General features: G+C 35.0%; 1 protein-coding gene and 2 long non-coding RNA genes across 52 annotated transcripts in view; 1 reads left to right on the top strand and 2 right to left on the bottom strand.

Annotated features, from left to right (window-relative positions):
• Nucleotides 1-18,218, bottom strand: part of LOC147845592 (uncharacterized) — a 344,082-nt gene that overhangs the window by 120,277 nt on the left and 205,587 nt on the right. The window lies entirely within an intron of this gene.
• tlcd3ba (TLC domain containing 3Ba) overlaps nucleotides 201-18,218 on the top strand; it is a 20,605-nt gene continuing 2,587 nt past the window's right edge. Inside the window, exons 1-8 of one of the 50 annotated variants that reach the window (XM_087242172.1) lie at nucleotides 228-311; nucleotides 616-694; nucleotides 987-1,152; nucleotides 5,811-5,966; nucleotides 8,849-8,932; nucleotides 13,046-13,268; nucleotides 15,430-15,525; nucleotides 15,944-15,982. In XM_087242172.1, coding sequence (XP_087098298.1) covers nucleotides 5,842-5,966; nucleotides 8,849-8,932; nucleotides 13,046-13,268; nucleotides 15,430-15,525; nucleotides 15,944-15,982 — 567 coding nt within the window. In that variant the 5' untranslated portion in view covers nucleotides 228-311; nucleotides 616-694; nucleotides 987-1,152; nucleotides 5,811-5,841. Of the gene's footprint in view, nucleotides 526-615; nucleotides 882-983; nucleotides 1,153-2,945; nucleotides 3,041-5,806; nucleotides 5,967-8,848; nucleotides 8,933-13,045; nucleotides 13,269-15,429; nucleotides 15,526-15,872; nucleotides 15,983-18,218 lie in introns of those variants that run through there. The other 49 variants (XM_087242160.1, XM_087242168.1, XM_087242151.1 and 46 more) reach the window with 49 other exon arrangements.
• On the bottom strand, nucleotides 14,026-17,296 carry LOC147845596 (uncharacterized). The gene is made up of 2 exons (XR_015480662.1): nucleotides 14,845-17,296; nucleotides 14,026-14,527 (listed from the first exon to the last, which is right to left on the bottom strand). It is a non-coding gene; the product is annotated as an uncharacterized LOC147845596 (long non-coding RNA).

The following is an 18,218-nucleotide window of genomic DNA, read 5'->3' as shown; positions in this document are numbered from 1 at the left end:
ATATCTTCAACGGACTCTCTCCTAAACAATGAATGTAGGTGACAATAAAGGCGTCGGACCATAAATAGTTAATACGGTCTCGCACTATCAGGTCACTTTGTTTTTACTCGCCATTGGTCGTGCTCACTGTCAATCACACCGTAAGCCAATCAACGCGGGGAAAATTCGTCGCGTTCGTTTTGTCCGGCCAATCAGCAGATAGTTACTATGAGTCGCGGTGCAGATTTAAAAGTAAAATTAATCTCTTGTCAACACATTTACGACCGGGGCCGTTCGCAAAGACGGGATTTGTGACCCGAAAGCGAAGCACAGTAAGTCAAATCGGCGTTTTCTTAATTTCCTCGTAACATTTACTCCGTTTTACGGAATTTTTTAGCTAGAGACAACGGCTGTATTCATCCTGCAAGCCAGGCTCTGAGTCATGTTAGCACAGCGCTAGCCCGAAAGCTAGCGTGACTCTCTTTCTCTACTTTGCATACAGCCGAATTAGAATGCGGCCATTATTTGGACAACTTTCGCCATTTGGTTCGTGATTTGCACATGTTTTGTAGTCAAATGTGAGCCATTCCACCCTCCTCGCCATCCCCCGTTCCCACTTGTTTTGTGTAATCCTAGTGAGGCGGTCAGAGAGGCAGAACCGGGGACCACAGTGGTTGCTTGGATACCTGCTTCTCCCTTCATCCATCTGGTCCAGGTATCCGCTCTCCGCCATGGCAGCCTACATTTTCATGTAAATAAGTCATTTGCAAGGCTAATGTTTGTGTGTGGTCACATCTGACCACTGCAGCTTTTGATCTGCTGACTCAGCTCGAGTGAAGAGCTGACCAGATGGACGCGGATCAGCTCTCTTATATGTAGGGATGCGCTCGTCTGCTGGACAGGTGGATGAGGACTGACAGCTCACAGATGAACTTTGCATTTCTGTCGTCCTTCCTTGAAAAACAATTCTCTCCTTGCTGCTATTTTAACTAGTGTTTTCCCAGCAGGTGCTGCCAAACCAAACTGGTGAAGCTTTCGGGGATCAAGCTCTTCGGATGAATTGATAACAACATGTGGACCGTCTCACAGATGCCTCCTGGACCTTGTGAACCGATTTCTGCAAGACTGTGACAGGATTGTTTTGGCCTTCATCTGACGCTGCTCAACCTTAATGTAATCCTTTTCCCTTATTTTTGATTGCTATTTTCTGCTCTTATCCAATGTGATCCTTTGTTCCTTATGCTGTTCTTTGGGTTTAACCCGTTTAGACCCCAACATACATTCTCACTTACTTTTTTTTGTTTATATTATATATATAACACAGAAATAAACTAATGGTTTCAGCATTGCATTACTACAAACAAATGTGTAGATCATTTGTGTATCATTTGCTTGTCGCAGCAAGAGCAATAGAAGTCTTGCCAGTGCTCATGTATTGACCGTCCACTTTGTGTCTCTGATTATAGAACATTTTGTAAACAAAAACAACAGTCCCAACGTATTTCCTGTTTTACATTTTTAATTTCTATAGCTTTCGAGAATTTAAAAAGAGCCAAATATTGATAAATAATAGCTGTTCTAACATGTTATGATTGAATTGCCTCTTGTTACAGTTTGATAACAAGCAGGAAATGTTCGTAGGCCAGTGACATGACCACATTGAGATGGAAGTTGAAAGTGTCTTTTCATTGTATTGAAAAAGTTAGAAGCTCACAAAGGGATGTAACACCTGCTAGAGGACATACTTGGTTTAGTAACGTTTATTTATATCTTTTAATAAGCTTTTATCTGTCAAGCAAATGAAACACTAAATCAGTTCAAATTGTTTGCTTTACTCTATGTTGAGGTGTCATGCTGTAGTGTAATCACACAGTTACCTACAGATTAGTAATTATTAACAACATGCTGCTGACTAAAGGGCTGTGGTTAGCTGCTTGCACAATTATGCATGATATATTGTTATTATGTGGTTTTCCCCTACAGTCCAAAGACATGCAGTATAGGTGAATTGAATAAGCTAAATTGGCAGAATGTGTGTGAATGTGAGAGTGTGTTTTCCAGTGTGGGTTGCGGCTGGAAAGGCATCCGCTGCGTAAAACATATGCTGGATAAGTTGAAGGTTCATTCCACTGTGGTGATGCCTGATTAATAAAGGCAATAAGCCTAAAAAGAAAATGATTGAATATTGTTATAATAATAATAATAATAATATAGTTTGTAAAGCTTGTGGCGATAATTTGTCTTGTGTAGGCAATGTGTTGTCATGCAAATGATCATGATTAATAATTGCATTCTGTTTTTTTAATGTCTCTTACAGTTTAAGCCTTGCATGTTTTTTAAATGTGCAATTGTTTCCAATGCAATAGTCTCGTACTGTTTACTTTAACGCCATTGGAAATCATATTATAGTACAATTTATTTTATATGAATAGCAAAATATGATTTAAACTTGAGCTCTTTTATATTTGAAAATACCCCCATAATAAGTACTATGTTGTGAAGATGTATTAAATAATGTAACACAACGTAACAATGTGTTAACTTTTAAATATTTACATTTTCTCGAATGGTTTAGCAATTCAATTTTGTTAGCAGTCAACATAACAATGGTACATCAATATATAATCATCGTAAATAAGTATAATACATATTGATTATGCATAAACTTCTGGATGTCGTGGCTTGCCATAATTGTAATGGAATTCGATAGGAAAACAAAAATGCTGATGTGTTTTGTGTCTCCGGGTCTGAACGGGTTACTGCAGGAGTCGCTTGCATGGCATGGACTGAACACTGGCGCACAATAATAATCATATCGTGTTGGGGACTCGGGGGGCGCATCCCTATTTAGGCAGCCGGTTTTTTTCCATTAACCATGTGGGGAGAAAAGCGATCCATTACTGGCTGCCGAGAACACACACACAGCTAGCGGGCCTATCGTATGCAACCTGTTAGCTAAAGGTCCCGACGAGACTCCCTGTGCCTCGCGGCGCGTCGCGTGCTGCTGGACCGCTGGCGAGGACACAATAGAATGGGTGCCGCTAGCCGGCTAGCTATAAAGGTAGCGATTAAACTGCTGTTGTTTACACGGACGGTGAAAATCATAGCATGACCCGATATGACATAGGCGACAGTGGTGCGTTTTATGGTATATTGTTTAGTATATAGATTTAGTCTGTTTGAAATCAGAACGCGTCATGTGTTGCGTAAGTTATGATGTTGATGATGATGTGTGTGTTCATAATTTGTCGTGCGCCCGGCTCGGTCTCTTGATTTATTTGCGCGTCACATCAGATTCGTTTAAGCAGGCTTGCATGACAGCACTGCACTTCTCGGATTTGCTGTAATGTTTAGATTTGGGCGGAAATTACATTTCCTGACACAGCTTTTGTGATTGACCTGCTACAGACATGCATTCACCGTCTCACTTGAGCAATAACACACTCCCTTTCACCTCCTCCCACAAGGTTACCCTGTGACCATAGCACTGAATGATGTCCTCCACCCTCCCATTATTGAAAACACACCCTTTTCCCTTCTTTCTTTTTGGTCTCCCCTTGTCTTGATGCCCTCCCTCTCCCTGCAGTAATCTTTCTAAATCTGTTGCTTGCTAATCCTTTCCGTTCCTATTTCAGTATGGGCTGTACAGATTCTTCTTTTTTTTTATATAAATCTGCCAGTTGTCTGAAATGATTTAAGGAGTCCTTGTGATGCGTTAATGAGACGAGAGGATGCATTCACAATGGGATTGTCCTCCTGGACATTCTATCTGTGTCATGCCATTAAAATATATCCCCTGTTATATGGACTTGAATATGACTTTAGTAGTACTTAAAGTGATAGTTCACCCAAAATTATTATTCTGCAATCATTAACTTACCATTAACTTTAGGGATGCACCGATCTCAGTATCGGGTCGATACCTGGGTAAAATACATGTACTCGTATCATGCATGAAATGTCGATACATGCACCAATGCTCAACAGTATTTCACTACGTGGATGTGATTTGTCCTACCTGACTTAAAAGTCTTAATGTATTAATTAATGTATTATTTATTAATACCTTAGTCTTTATAAACAATCCATTTATAAAATACATTATTAACCAATCTACAGGCTACTGAAAAAATAAATCGATAATGCAATATGATCCTTGCATAATGATCACAGCGAGACAAACTAGCACTCATTGTATACATAAACTTTATACTCGGATGCTTAAGACCTAATTTAATCATGACTTCTATTACTATATATGCCTATATATGACAGAGGTTTGTGATGCATCAATTTACAGTAGCGCATTAATGAAATGCTTATTTTCCACGAGCCATCCACCCGCACAGATGTGTAAGACGGGCTCGAACAAAAATATACACTTCATGTATTTATCTTGGAAAAAGTTCATTCATTCATTTTCTTTTTCGGCTTAGTCCCTTTACTAATCTGGGGTCGCCACAGCCGAATGAACCACCGACTTATCCAGCATATGTTTTTACGCAGCGGATGCCCCTCTAGCTGCAACCCATATCTGGGAAAACATCCATTCACACTCATACACTACAGACAATTTAGCCTACCTAATACACCTCTACCGCATGTCTTTGAACCGTGGGGGAAAACGGAGAACCTGAAGGCAACCCACGCGAACACAGGGAGAACATGCAAACTTCACACAGAAACGCTAGCTGACCCAACCGAGGCTCGAACCAGCGACCTTCTTGTGGTGAGGCGACCACTACCACTGGAAAAATGTGTCCATCTTTTTGAAACAAATTTCATTTGGTATAATTTGTATTTTAATTTTAATGTATGTTTTGTCGGTCAGTTATCTACAAAATAAACAAGAACGAATAATAGAGGTGAAGTGCTTCAAAACAAATCCGCTATATAGGCTTCAGTGCCAAAAACACAATCTAGTTAGTAAATAATATAAATAATAATATAATTGATGATAATATAAATATAATTAAAGTGAAATATTCGTTGGTTCAGAAACGCCTATATTAAACAGTTTTTTTTTCATAGTCAATGGCAAAAAATCATCCAATGCACTTATCAGTTTTAGTTTCAATTCCTTATATTCGCTGCACTGAAAGTATTCCCAGATTACCTTGGAAGAACAAGCTTGGTTGAACGGACGAGAAATTGGGAATCTGTACATGGTATCGGCAAGTAAACAAATTAAAATACTCATACTTGATTTGTAATAAAAAAGTGCTATCGGTTCATCCCTACTTGACTTGTTCTAAACTTGTGCCTGAACCTGACTAACCACTGACATCCATATTAATAATAATTAAAAAAAAACAATATCATGGATGTCAGTGGCTACATTATTCAAAACATCTTATTTTCTATTCAACAGAAGATACTCAAACTTTTTTAGAGCAAGTCAAAGGTGAGTAAATGATGGCTGTATTATTTTTTGGGGTAAACTATGCGTTTGAAAGTAAAATTGACGCAGCAAATTTTGTTTGCATGTCGCTCAATTGTCTTGACTGCAAATGTGGATTCTTGAGGTCTAATGTATTTTCTTTGTTTACTCTCCCCATTTTTTTTCTATCTTTGCCTTCCCCTTCTCTCATTTCTTTCAGTGATCAGATTTTGGTGAGAACCATGTTATAATTATGCTAATTCAACGATCAAATTGTCTGTCACTAACTAAACAGACATCAGTCTAAAAAACTTGATGAGAATTCGATTACATCTTTGACTTTTCATGAATGGCAAGGATTTTTTCACCTACATTTGTATTAAATGGTTTTTTTTTAGACGCCTATTAAAACAAAATGCTGAAATGTGTGATGTTTATGCTCCTTAGACAGACAGTGACGTTGAGCAACATTTCCCGAGATTATGCTGAGCATCCTTGCAGCTGGCTCCATATTCTTCCCAGGCCTCTTTCTGCTGTCCAAGCGATTTCTGAAACATGCTCCTGGGCTCAAATGGAGCGAGAAGGATGCTGTCATCGTCTCATCCAGGTAAATAAGGGGAAGAGAAAGTGAGACGTGTCGAGAGGAGCTGTCAGGCTCAAGCTACCTGAGTTTTGTTTTACTTGTGTATCCAGTAAAGAACACATTTTTTTTCTTTTTATAATGAACATTAAATTAAGTTTTAGTTAAAAAAATTAAATAAACTTAAGAATTGTTTTTAATAATTTTAAATCAGTGATTGTGACAAGTGCATCCTCTGTGTAAGCATAAAAATCCATCAATAAAATCTAAATAATAAAAAAAAAAGATTATCTTCAGTGACAAGTTTTATTTATTTATATGATTTCCTTCGCACATACGTCACAGGTATTTTGTTTTATGATATATTGGATCAGAATATATTGTGATAAACAATTATTGTAATTTTATGCCACTCATTATATAATGCCAGAATGACATTATTTTATTCTTAAGATTATTTAATTAAATTATAGGCATTGGAATCAGAATTTGAAAGCGCATGAAAATATATTAAAGTGATTTATAGTAAATACTATAGTATTTTTCAACCATATTTTTATGCTCATTTTGGATATGCGAATAAAAAATAGGGTAATGGAAACACCAAGATGGGCATACATTTTGAAAATGCACATAAAATGTATGTGCATAACTCGGTAGGATAAACTTTTTATTCAATGAGAAAAGATGCACATAAACTGCGATAGACACACTTTTACCGAACTAATTCCATTATGCGCATTAAAAAAGGTTATGTGATTTTGTTTTAAAAGATCATGTGATGATTAAAGTATGTGTGAATGGACAATGCAGGCTGAGCACATTTATAAAACATCTGAATTGTTGTTTTGGCCATTCTCGAATGCCTTAACAGTTTCAGTATTAGTGTTTATTATTAATGACCTCCAAACCTGTCAAGAGCGTCATCAGCCACCTTGCGTTTATTGCATGATTTCTAAAGTGCAAGTAATTTATTAAATAAAGACAAGATTCCTGCAGCTTCTCCCACAGCAGCAAATTTCTTTTTTACTGTTGTTATTTGGCGCCAGATAATCTGGAAGTGATTTTTTTGTTCTCTTTAACTCGTTAGATGGAAACCCTGCTTTATTCGCACATCTTTCATGCCATATTCCAGTTTTGCGCATACATTTTAATTTGCATTTTTGGTTGGAAACATAGCTACTGACACCTCCAGTATAAACGGAGATCTAGAATTGTTTTTTTTTTAATGTATGGACGATTTGTATATCGCATCAACAAAAATGATTGAGCTCATGTTCATGTGTTGTGCGATAAGTCGATATATTGATTATTGTGACAGGCCTACAGTACCCTGACACACACAACTAAAAAATAAATATGACAAAGCAACATAAGTATCCATCTGGAGCTTCTCTAGGGATCTTGTTAAATGCTACCATGTGGCTCTAAGACCCACCAACATTCACCACTGCTACCAAGTTGACCAGGTTGTGATGTTGTTAAATTTGAAAGGTGTGTGTCAAGGTATGGCAAACACTGTAAAAAATGCTGGGTTCCATAATTGTCCCAACACAAATAATTACGTTAACTTTGATTGTTTTTACAAACTTAAGTATATTTAACATAAAACAATTAGGTTGTTCGAAAAAACCCTCTAAAGAATTTTGTTGATTCAAATCATTTTAAAGCAGTAGTTTGAGTAAAGGGTACGAGACAAATGTATAGTATGTGAAGGCTTTGCCGGACCTACCGCATGCACTCAATGCAGAAGTATAAACTGGCACAAAATGAGCTCTCTTCTGCATTTGTGTAAGAACATCCTGTTCATTAGCATGTGTGTAAATGACTAAGAATAACAAGTGGCAGTAAACTGTCAAACTACAAAGCTAGAACAAACCCATGCACTTAAAATATATATATATCTTTGCTGCTTGTTCAAACTATTTAAAATGAGCCCACATAAATGAAACCACATAAATCTTGAGTTTTTTGGGGGGACAACTTAATTGTTTTATGTTCAACCAACTTTAAATTGTACAAACAATTTAGCTAACTTAATCAATTTGCATTGAAACGACATGAAGAGATCATGTGAAACCATAGCATTTTTTACAGTGTGATGACAGATGAAGTAGCAGCATAACAAGATGAATGTTATGACAAAAAGAAATTATGGAAGTGAATGAGACCAGAAGTATGACACATTTAAGTTGCAATAGCTGATTCTCTCTTACCTAAAAAAAGATCAGTAAATGATGCATGTGGTGTTTTAAAGCTGAAACTTCACAAACTCATTGTTGGGACACTTGCGAGTTATTTCACATATTGTTTAATAAACAAAAACAGCATAATATGATTTCTTAAAGATCTTCTGAGTAACATTAGACCATTTTGAGGGATGTAAACAAGAAACAATAGTGCCAACATATTTCCTGTTTTATATATATATATATATATATATATATATATATATATATATATATATATATATATATATATATATATATATATATATATATATATATATATAGCTTCTGAGGACATAAAAAGAGCCATACTGTATGTTGATAGATAATGTCATGATAGCTGTTTTAACATTTAAGTTATGATTGAATTGCCTCTTGTTACAGTTATGAAATAGTTTGATAGCAAGCAGGAAATGTTCATGGGCCAGTGACATAACCACATTGAAATGGTCCATATTGCATGTGAGATTACATTTGGTTGCAGTGCTTTGTGAGATGTATCAATGAGCTTTTCTGCTTGGCTTGGAAAGCTGCTGTGCAATTTTTTTGTTTAAATGACCCTTCCTTTAACTGGTGTTATCACAGTCTGCTATTATTGGTTTCAAGTGTCTCCTGTCTAAGGATAATCACAGCCAGTTATGATTTCTTTCATGCATGTGATTCGTCTCTTATGTTTCTCAGACTGGTCTCCTCCGTTCAAGCCATTATGGCATCCTCTGCTGGATACATCATCGCCTGTTCTTGTAAAGACATCATCGAGGACCAGTGAGTATCAGCTGCATTTCAACCGAGAACATTTTGTAGGACAATTCTCTGTTGTTTACACACAACACCGATTCACTTAGGTTTTTGTTTTCCCACGTGTCTCTTTTTATTTAATTTGTGTGTGCGTTTACAGCCGAGAATTTTCTCTTTTGTATGGAATTGATCCCAGATGTGTAGGAGTGCGAAAGTATTCCCTTCACTCCGAGTGTTTCTAAGAATGTGCTATTCCTCCAATGCACACCTTATGTCAGTGTAATCTAATTAGGCTCTCAACCTTATTAGTTCCTATCTGTAAATCCGCTGTGGCGCATCGAGCCGGGGGAGGGGGAAGAGTGCAAGATGGAGTAGACGGGCAAAAATACTTGACGGTGACTTTTTATGACAGCTTTAGTCAGCGGTTTCAGCTCATTCCTCAAAACTGCATCTTAACACTCTGTGAAACCCATTAGATGCGTTCACACTGACGCTTTTGTGGAAAGCGATTGGCTGTAATTAGATTTGCCTCGCATAATTGAATTTATCTTGTTTATCGTGTTTATTTTGTGCAATAACCCTCGAAGGCGTGCGAGTGAATGAAGAACGGCAGCGCAAATAGGTCAGAGCAATCATGTTGCATAAATGATTTAAGCCAGGTAAACTCAATTACTCGGGCTATGTGTTGTGAAAGCCTCTGTCAGGGAACAGGAGGAATGGGAATTAGACAAGGGCTAAGTTAAGTGCTAGGCCTATTTGACAGGTCTCAAGTCAAGTCAGAGTTTAAATATAGGCATCAGCATTATGTTAACGTATAACCAGATTATGATGGCTTCTGTTCGGTATTCTTTGGAGTATTCATAAGCTGTAACATATTAAATGGCATGTTCTTCATTTAACTGAACATGTTACTATTAGTAGTTGTTAAAGGTTTTTTTTCAATGCTATACATTTCTTCTTACTGTCTACTGTTGTTTTAGTATTAATGAGTAACCATTGTAGTAGTGTATAAACAGTTGGGAAAATAAGTATTGAACATGTCATGTTTTTTTCTTGGCAATAATAATTCTAAAGGAGCTGTTAACATGGAATTGAACCAGATTTTTGTAAAGACCCAAACAATGCAAACATAAAAATAAAACAAAACAAAAATAAATCTGAAATGTTAGTTATGGTATTAGTTACTGAAATATATTTAATACTTTATAGAAAAGACTTTTTTGAGTATTGCAGCTTAAAGAGCTTTCATATGGAGAATTAAGTCATGAATTGCTCAGGTGTGAATTTTTTTTTGACAGACTTTAACAGAGTGTACAAATCTTGATGTTATGTGGGTTTCGTTTATCAAATATTATCTTTATTTTGTATTTTCTATTGGATTCAAGTCTGGTGATTGGTTGGGCCATTCTTCAGCTTGATTTTCACTCTCTAAAAGAATTTGGGAGTGTGCTTGGGTGTGTTTTGGATCAATGTCTTGCTGAAATGTCCACCCTGGTTTTATTTTCATAATCCTAGTCATGTAGATTTTTGGACTGAAACAGCTAACAATGATTTCCAATGATGAAGTGCAGAGGGTTTCCAAAGATCTTCTGAGAGATTTCTGCTGCTGTCTGGGCTTTCACTGCCTTTCTACACTTTCTTCATGTGTTCAATACTTTTTTTTCTTGCGTCATTTTATTTTATTTTGCATAACTTCATTTTTAAACTAATTAATTGTTTTCTTTGCATGTATGGATTTCTTTGGTTGTTACCAACATCCAGGGAAAGTTTCTAGTCAGACAGCAGCTTTAAAAATATGTTTTCTGAGAAAAAGGGTGACGTGTTGAATACTTGCTTGTGTATACAGTTGAAGTCAGAATTATTAGCCCCCCTGTATTATTAGCGCCCCTGTTTATTTTTTTTTCTCCAATTTCTGTTTAATGGAGGGAAGATTGTTTCAGCACATTTCTAAGCATAATAGTTTTAAAAACTTATTTCTAATAAGAAAACATTTCAAGACACTTCTATACAGCTTAAAGTGACATTTAAAGGCTTAACTAGGTTAATAAGGTGAACTAGGCAGGTTAGGGTTATTAGGCAAGTTATTGTATAATGATGGTTTGTTCTGTAGAATATCAAAAAAATAGTTTAAAGGGGCTAATAATTTTGTCCCAAAAATGTTTTTTTTTTAAATTAAAAACTACTTTTATTCTAGCTGAAATAAAACAAATTAGACTTTTTCCAGAAGAAACAATATTATCAGACATACTGTAAAAATGTCATTGCTCTGTTAAACATCATTTGGGAAATATTTAAAAAAGAAAATAAAAATCAAAAGGGGGCTAATAATTCTGACTTCAACTATATACTGTGTGTGTACTGTATGCATATTATATTTATGTATATAAGGCTCACCAAGACTGCATTTATTTTTTTATTTTAATAAATTTTATTTAGAAGAGAAAGAAAATGACTGAAGGGGAAAAATATTAATAAAAACAAAGAACAAAGCAGTTGTCGTAAGGGTTACAAGGGTTACCATTTTTGCCAGTACTTGCACTTTTTTAATATTAAATCTTAGGTTAAAAGTCAGTCTTCCCATCCATTGAGCCCTTGTTGGAGAATAAGACTGAAACCATTTTCGAGTTATGGGTTTTCTGCTATTACCAAGACTGCATTTAAAGTAAACATTGTAAATTTTTGTAGTGACTTTTTGTATATACCTAAATATGTACTTTTTATTTCTGTAAAGGAAAAGCAGATTTTTCAAAAGAATTTGTTCAGTCTTCACTCTTCAGTACCACATGATCATTGAGAAATTCCTCTAAAATGCTGATTTTTGTGTTCAATAACATTTCTAATGATCATTTCTAAAAAAAAAAAATATATATATATATATATATATATTGGAAAGCATTATACATTTTTAAAGGATTCTTTGATTAATAGAAAGGTTTTTTTGTAAAGATGCATTTCAGTGCATCCTTGAAATAAATTACTTTAGGAAAAAAATCATACTGACCCTAAACGTTTGAACCACAGTGTATATTTAGTTTTCTGAAACAAACACGCATACATCACAATCACAATTCTGTTTTAGATGCGAGTCAGAACTAACGCTTGATTTGCTAGTCAAATTTATTAACAAATACTTCCCCAAAAAATGTAAATGTCTTAATTTACTCCCTCCTGTTGTTGTTGTTCTAAACCTTTTACAAACGAGACCTTTATATAAGAATCATAGAATTGCTGCTTTCAATACACCCTTCAATTTAAAAGCTTTAGTAAGCACTGAACACCATTGACTTGCTCATGGTTTTCAGTCATGAACATATCAGGATATTTTTTAAATGGTGAAAAAAAAAAAAATACGGACAGTTAATTCAATTCATCTTTATTTCTATAGCTCTTTTTTTCTCAGTGTGGTTTAATTTTCACTGCTGAAAGTCCAAACACTGAAGAGCAAATGAAGTTTACAAGATTGTCACATTTAAAGTGCCTTTCTTAGCATAGTGTGTATACGCTTGTTAAGTTGTGATGTGTGAATTACTGCTTCCGGGTACAAGCCACTACTCATTTGAATTGAGAAAATATTTGTTGATGATCACAGACACCAATCCTTTAACAATATATTAAAAATGTGGCACTTTCTGGCCATCTGATATTAGGCATGGATATAAATATTTTGATTTTCAGAAGTATTACAGCACTTTGTAATAGTCTATTATTACATTTGTTGAGCCTCCCCCTACTGCAGTGGTCACCAAACTTGTTCCTGAAGGGCCGGTGTCCTACAGATTTTAGCTCCAACCCTAATCAAACACACCTGAACAAGCTAATCAAGGTCTTACGAGGTATACTTGAAACATCCAGACAGGTGTGTTGAGGCAAGATGGAGCTAAACCCTGCAGGGACACCGGCCCTCCAGGACCAGGATTGGTGACCCCTGCCCTACAGTTTGATCAAGTGATTGGACCATGTAGCCACTTTGCGTGACGTCACACTTAACAAGCGGATAAAGTAAAACTATTTATTAATTGATTGACATTTAAACTATTTAAGTATTAATACATTTTATTCATAACAGTAATAACACAAACTAACCCTAAGAGCTGTGGATTTCCTCAAGTTATCACTTTTTCTCTTCCATTTTCCTTCCAGGCATTGGCTCACCACCAGCTATATCCTCTTTGCAGTCCCCTACTTCGTTTATGACATCTATGCCATGTTCTTGTGCTACTGGTACAAACTTCAGGTTAAAGATCACGAGGAGGAAAGCGAGACCAAACCGATGAGATCTGCCATCAGGGGATACCTGCACCGCGAGTTCCTCATGGTCCTACATCATGTGGTCATGGTCACTGTGTGCTTCCCCGTGTCTGTGGTGAGTGGACTGAGGGGCCTTCAGACATAAACGCACACCTTTACATTAGCTAACATTAGAAAGTGAATTATTGAGGCCCATCTGAGTCCGTTTGGAGTGTAGCAAACACAGCTTTGGCCTTATGACTGATGGGATTGTAATCTTGTAGTGTGCCTCAGTCCAAGTTGTCCTGTACAGGCCTGTGTACTTTCACCCTGTAATTATGCTCTCCATCACTCTCCATCTGTATCCATGGAGACTGTTGCTGTCGGCAGCCATGCAGCAAGCAGCACCCTGGCATTAGCTGCACTTAAATGGCAATGAGTGTTTAGGACTGATAAGACAGGGGGGACCTCTGCAGCACTTCCTCTGATAAAACCACACTAAAGCCTCTCACACAAGCCTCCATTTTCTTTTCTCTTTTCTGTTTTCTCTTTCTTTCTGTTTTAATTATTCTTGTTTGTTCTTTTATTTCCTTTCCATTTTCTTTACTTCCCATTTTTATTTACATTTACTTGGCTTCAATTGTCCTTTTTTTAATTTTTCCTTCCCTTTTTCTTTTCTTTCTGTTTTCTTTCCTTCCCATTGTTTTATTTACATTTACTTGGCTTCAATTTTCCCTTTTGCTTTCCCTTTTGCTTTTTATTTCTCTTTCCTTTTAGTTTTCTTTCCTTTCCATTGATTTATTTCCATTTACTTGGCTTTAATTTCCCTCTCCTTTCTTTTGCTTTTATTTCCCTTCCATTTTTCTTTGTTTTCCTTTAATCCCATTCATTTATTTTCATTAACTTGGCTCCAATTTCTCTTTTCTTTCCTTTCATTTTTTTTATTTCCCTTTCTTTCCTTCCCTTTTTATTTTCATTAACTTGGCTCCAATTTCTCTTTCCTTTCTTTTCTTTTTTATGTCTCTTCCTTTTCTTTCCTTACCATTTTTATTTCCATCTACTTGGCTCCAATTTCTCTTTCATTTTCTTTCCTTTTTATTTCCCTTTCCTTTTTTCCTTCCTTTTTCTATTTTCATTAACTTGGCTCCAATTTCTCTTTCCTTTCCTTTCCTTTCCTTTTTATTTTCCTTTCTTTCCTTCCCTTTTATTTTCATTAACTTGGCTCCAATTTCTCTTTCCTTTCCTTTTTTTATTTCCCTTTCTTTCCTTCCCTTTTTTATTTCCCTTTCTTTCCTTCCCTTTTTATTTTCATTAACTTGGCTCCAATTTCTCTTTCTTTTCTTTTTTATGTCCCTTCCCTTTCTTTCCTTACCATTTTTATTTCCATCTACTTGGCTCCAATTTCTCTTTCATTTTCTTTCCTTTTTATTTCCCTTTCCTTTTTTCTTCCTTTTTCTATTTTCATTAACTTGGCTCCAATTTCTCTTTCCTTTCCTTTCCTTTTTATTTTCCTTTCTTTCCTTCCCTTTTATTTTCATTAACTTGGCTCCAATTTCTCTCCTTTCCTTTTTTATTTCCCTTTCTTTCCTTCCCTTTTTTATTTCCCTTTCTTTCCTTCCCTTTTTATTTTCATTAACTTGGCTCCAATTTCTCTTTCTTTTCTTTTTTATGTCCCTTCCCTTTCTTTCCTTACCATTTTTATTTCCATCTACTTTGCTCCAATTTCTCTTTAATTTTATTTCCTTTTTATTTCCCTTCCCTTTTTTCCTTCCTTTTCTTTCTTTCCCATTGATTTCTTTCCATTTACATGGCTCCAATTTCCCTTTCCTTTAATTTCCTTTCCATTTAATTTCCTTTCCCTTTCTATACCCTAACTTTCCTTTCCATTTTCTTTTTCTTTCTCTTGTCTTTTCCTTTTCTTCCCTTCATTTCATTTTTATTTTCTTTCCCCATTTCTTTCCCTTTCTTTCCTTCCTATTTTTATTTCTTGGCTCTAATTTTCTTTCCTTTTATTTTCTTTTCCCTTTACATTTTTAACTTTCCACATACAATTCCTTCGAATTTTTTTTTTCATTTTTCTTTATCTTATTTTCCCTTTCCTCTTCTCCTTTCTTATCTTTTAATCTTCTCTCTTCTATTGATGCCTTTTCCCTGTATAAACTTAAATTTCCATTTTCTATTCAAATCCTTGTCTTCCTCCGACCTTTCATGTCCATTTACCTTTTTATTCCTTCCCCTCCCTTTCCATCTTTCTTATTGTGTCATTTCTGTTCTGTTTTCTTCTTTTTTCCCTCTAGTTCTGGAGACAGGGCAAAGGGGATTATTTCCAGGGTGTGATGTTTCTGGCAGAACTCAGCACCCCGTCTGTCTGTCTGGGAAAAATACTCATCCAGGTACTAAACACAAACATTCTCCTCCATCTTCCTGTGTTTTTCTTTCATTGTATCAGTGCATCTTTCTTTTTACTGACCTAGACATGTGGATTTTTTTGGTTTCTGCTTCTTTTCTTTTCTTGGTAGTGGATCTTAAAGCATCTGATTGATTGACAATGATTTTTCACTGACAACACTCTGTTGTACATCTCTCTCTCTCTGTCACTTCTTCAGTGTTAACATGTGTTGGGGAACATTGAATCAAGGTTGTCAGGGTTCATTGCCCTGCCTATTAATATTTTTCTATCTTTTAAACCCTCTCTCTTTCTCTACTTCCCGCTCTCTCCTTTTTTTTTTGTTTGCCTCAGTACAAGCAACAGCACACTCTCCTACATAAAGTCAATGGAGCTCTTATGCTGGTCACTTTCTTCATCTGCAGAGTTGTTCTATTCCCCTACCTCTACTACGCCTATGGCAGGTACGATCACTGTTTAACACTCTTATTTCATCTAATTTCTTACCTATTTTTTCCTTTTGTCCCCTCTTTCAGCACTCAGTCGCAGTGCCTCTCATATTAACATTGATACTTAAATCTGGATTTTCTTTTTTGGTCAGACATAAACATCTGTCAATTTCATTTCTTTATGAAGCACATTTGAAAACAGCCACAAGACTGATCAAAGTGCTGTACGTAAAATCAAATTACCTATAGAGCATAAGAGACTACATATAGAGGTAATAACAAGCATTGAAATGAACTGGCAGAAATAACAGAAAAATTTAGAAAAAGAATAATAGTCAAGGTTATTAAACAGCAAGATATTAGTAGGGCAGATCAAACAGGTGAGTATTTAAATGGGATTTAGAAATGCAATTTATCTAACTTTGTATTGACCCAGAATTCTAACATGAGGCATTTACATAGTCTTAAATGATTGTAAAAATAAAAACCATAGACGATGTGATGTCTTGTCTAGAATTGATTATAATACTAGGACAAATTTCATTGGTCTGGATAGGATGTTTTACTTTTAAAAATTGCAGCATTTGATGTATTATTCATAAGACTATAAATTTGAGCATCTGAAGACTTTAAACACTTGTACTACTAGTTACATTTCCTGAGTATGATCTTTTTAAATAAACCGCTGAGGACCTGTTCAAACAGAATGTGGTTTTACATTAGGTGTAGTCTGTGGAATAAAACATTTTTGATTTGCCATTTTAAAGCTTCTCTTTCAACTTCAGTTCTGCATTTTTAGAATCATGTGTCATGTGAAACACACAAAAAAAATTGTGCAAGTTGCTGGTATAGAAGTAAAAATGCCTTGCAACATGTTTACATGGGGGCAAAAAATGCACAAAAAATCCCCAGGAACTTAAAGTTATTAAAAGATGCAACTGATTAGAAATTGATCCTTTAAAGATGCAGTTTTGTGTTTTGATTGACATGAAAACTGAACTTATGGAGCTACTTTGCTCAAAATGTGCCTGAACCATCACCTTACAGTTTTCTGTATGAAAATAATTGCATTATCTCAAAAGACTGGGTTTACACCAGGACTATTATTAATTTTATAATGCATGAAATAAATTGCAAAGCCTTTTTTAAAGACACATTAGATTTATTAAGTATAAAGTAATCTTAGTCGAACTCTTTTTATTGGCAATTCTCAATCAGAGAGGTATTACAAGGAGGGAAAGAAAAATCATAATACATTTTCACTATATTGAAGAAAAATATTGGGTGGTAATTAAACACATTCCTTATTCTCTGAACCATATTCAGAGGAAAATAAAAAAAAAACAAAACAAAAAAAAACCAAATAGCTAAACTAAAAAAAAAAACAAATGACACCTAAGTAAGCCATTACTGTTAAATGTCAGCTATCAGACTCCCCCAGCCCCACCTGAGCTACCCTGAGGTATTGCAAATTAGGCCTGCACGATATTGGAAATAAGCAGAGATTGCAATTATTTAGTTATTTAGTTTTTCTTTTTGTTTTTTGAGATTTATATATTGTAATTATGAATATAATTTAGCAAGACAACATTAGTGTTTTTGGAAAGAATTCACATCTTTACATTGATTTACATGGGATGATTTTGTAGAATACATTTCCATAAAATATAATAAACAAATTAAAAGCATGGAGTTATACAAGAGAACAAACATAAGAACAAAATAACAGTATTAAGGTATAGAAACTCAATTGTCAACTAGAAAACAACAATATATAAACTCAACTTATTATTGTTAAAGCTACAATTAATAAATGTTTATGCCAAAATGCTTTAAACACAACAGTCCTATGCCTTAAAAACACATACAGATAAAAATCTTTCACTTTATTTTGTTAAAACTTTGCAGTGACTCCACAAATCATGTTCTAATATTGAATAAAATCTAACATTGCAATATTTAGTTGTTCTGTATATATATATATATATATATATATATATATATATATATATATATATATATATATATATATATATATATATATATATAGGAAGTAATTTATTACATTATATTGAATGGGATGATTCTTAAGAGGAGTGAATATGCATAAAATATAATAAACAATGATCCTAAATCCCTGTGATCTACAAGCATCGATATATACAATAAAGAAAACGATACAGTTGTGTTTAATTGTTTTTCGAAGAGTCTAACAATATTTTGGTACAGTAATTGAATAATCAAATGTAAA

Source organism: Danio rerio, chromosome 3 (genome assembly GCF_052040795.2).
Source record: "Danio rerio strain M-AB ecotype USA chromosome 3, GRCz13ab, whole genome shotgun sequence".
In the NCBI taxonomy this organism is placed as follows: Eukaryota; Metazoa; Chordata; class Actinopteri; order Cypriniformes; family Danionidae; genus Danio; species Danio rerio.
The sequence above is the reverse complement of the archived record's forward strand: the minus strand, read 5'-3'. Positions and strand labels throughout refer to the sequence as shown.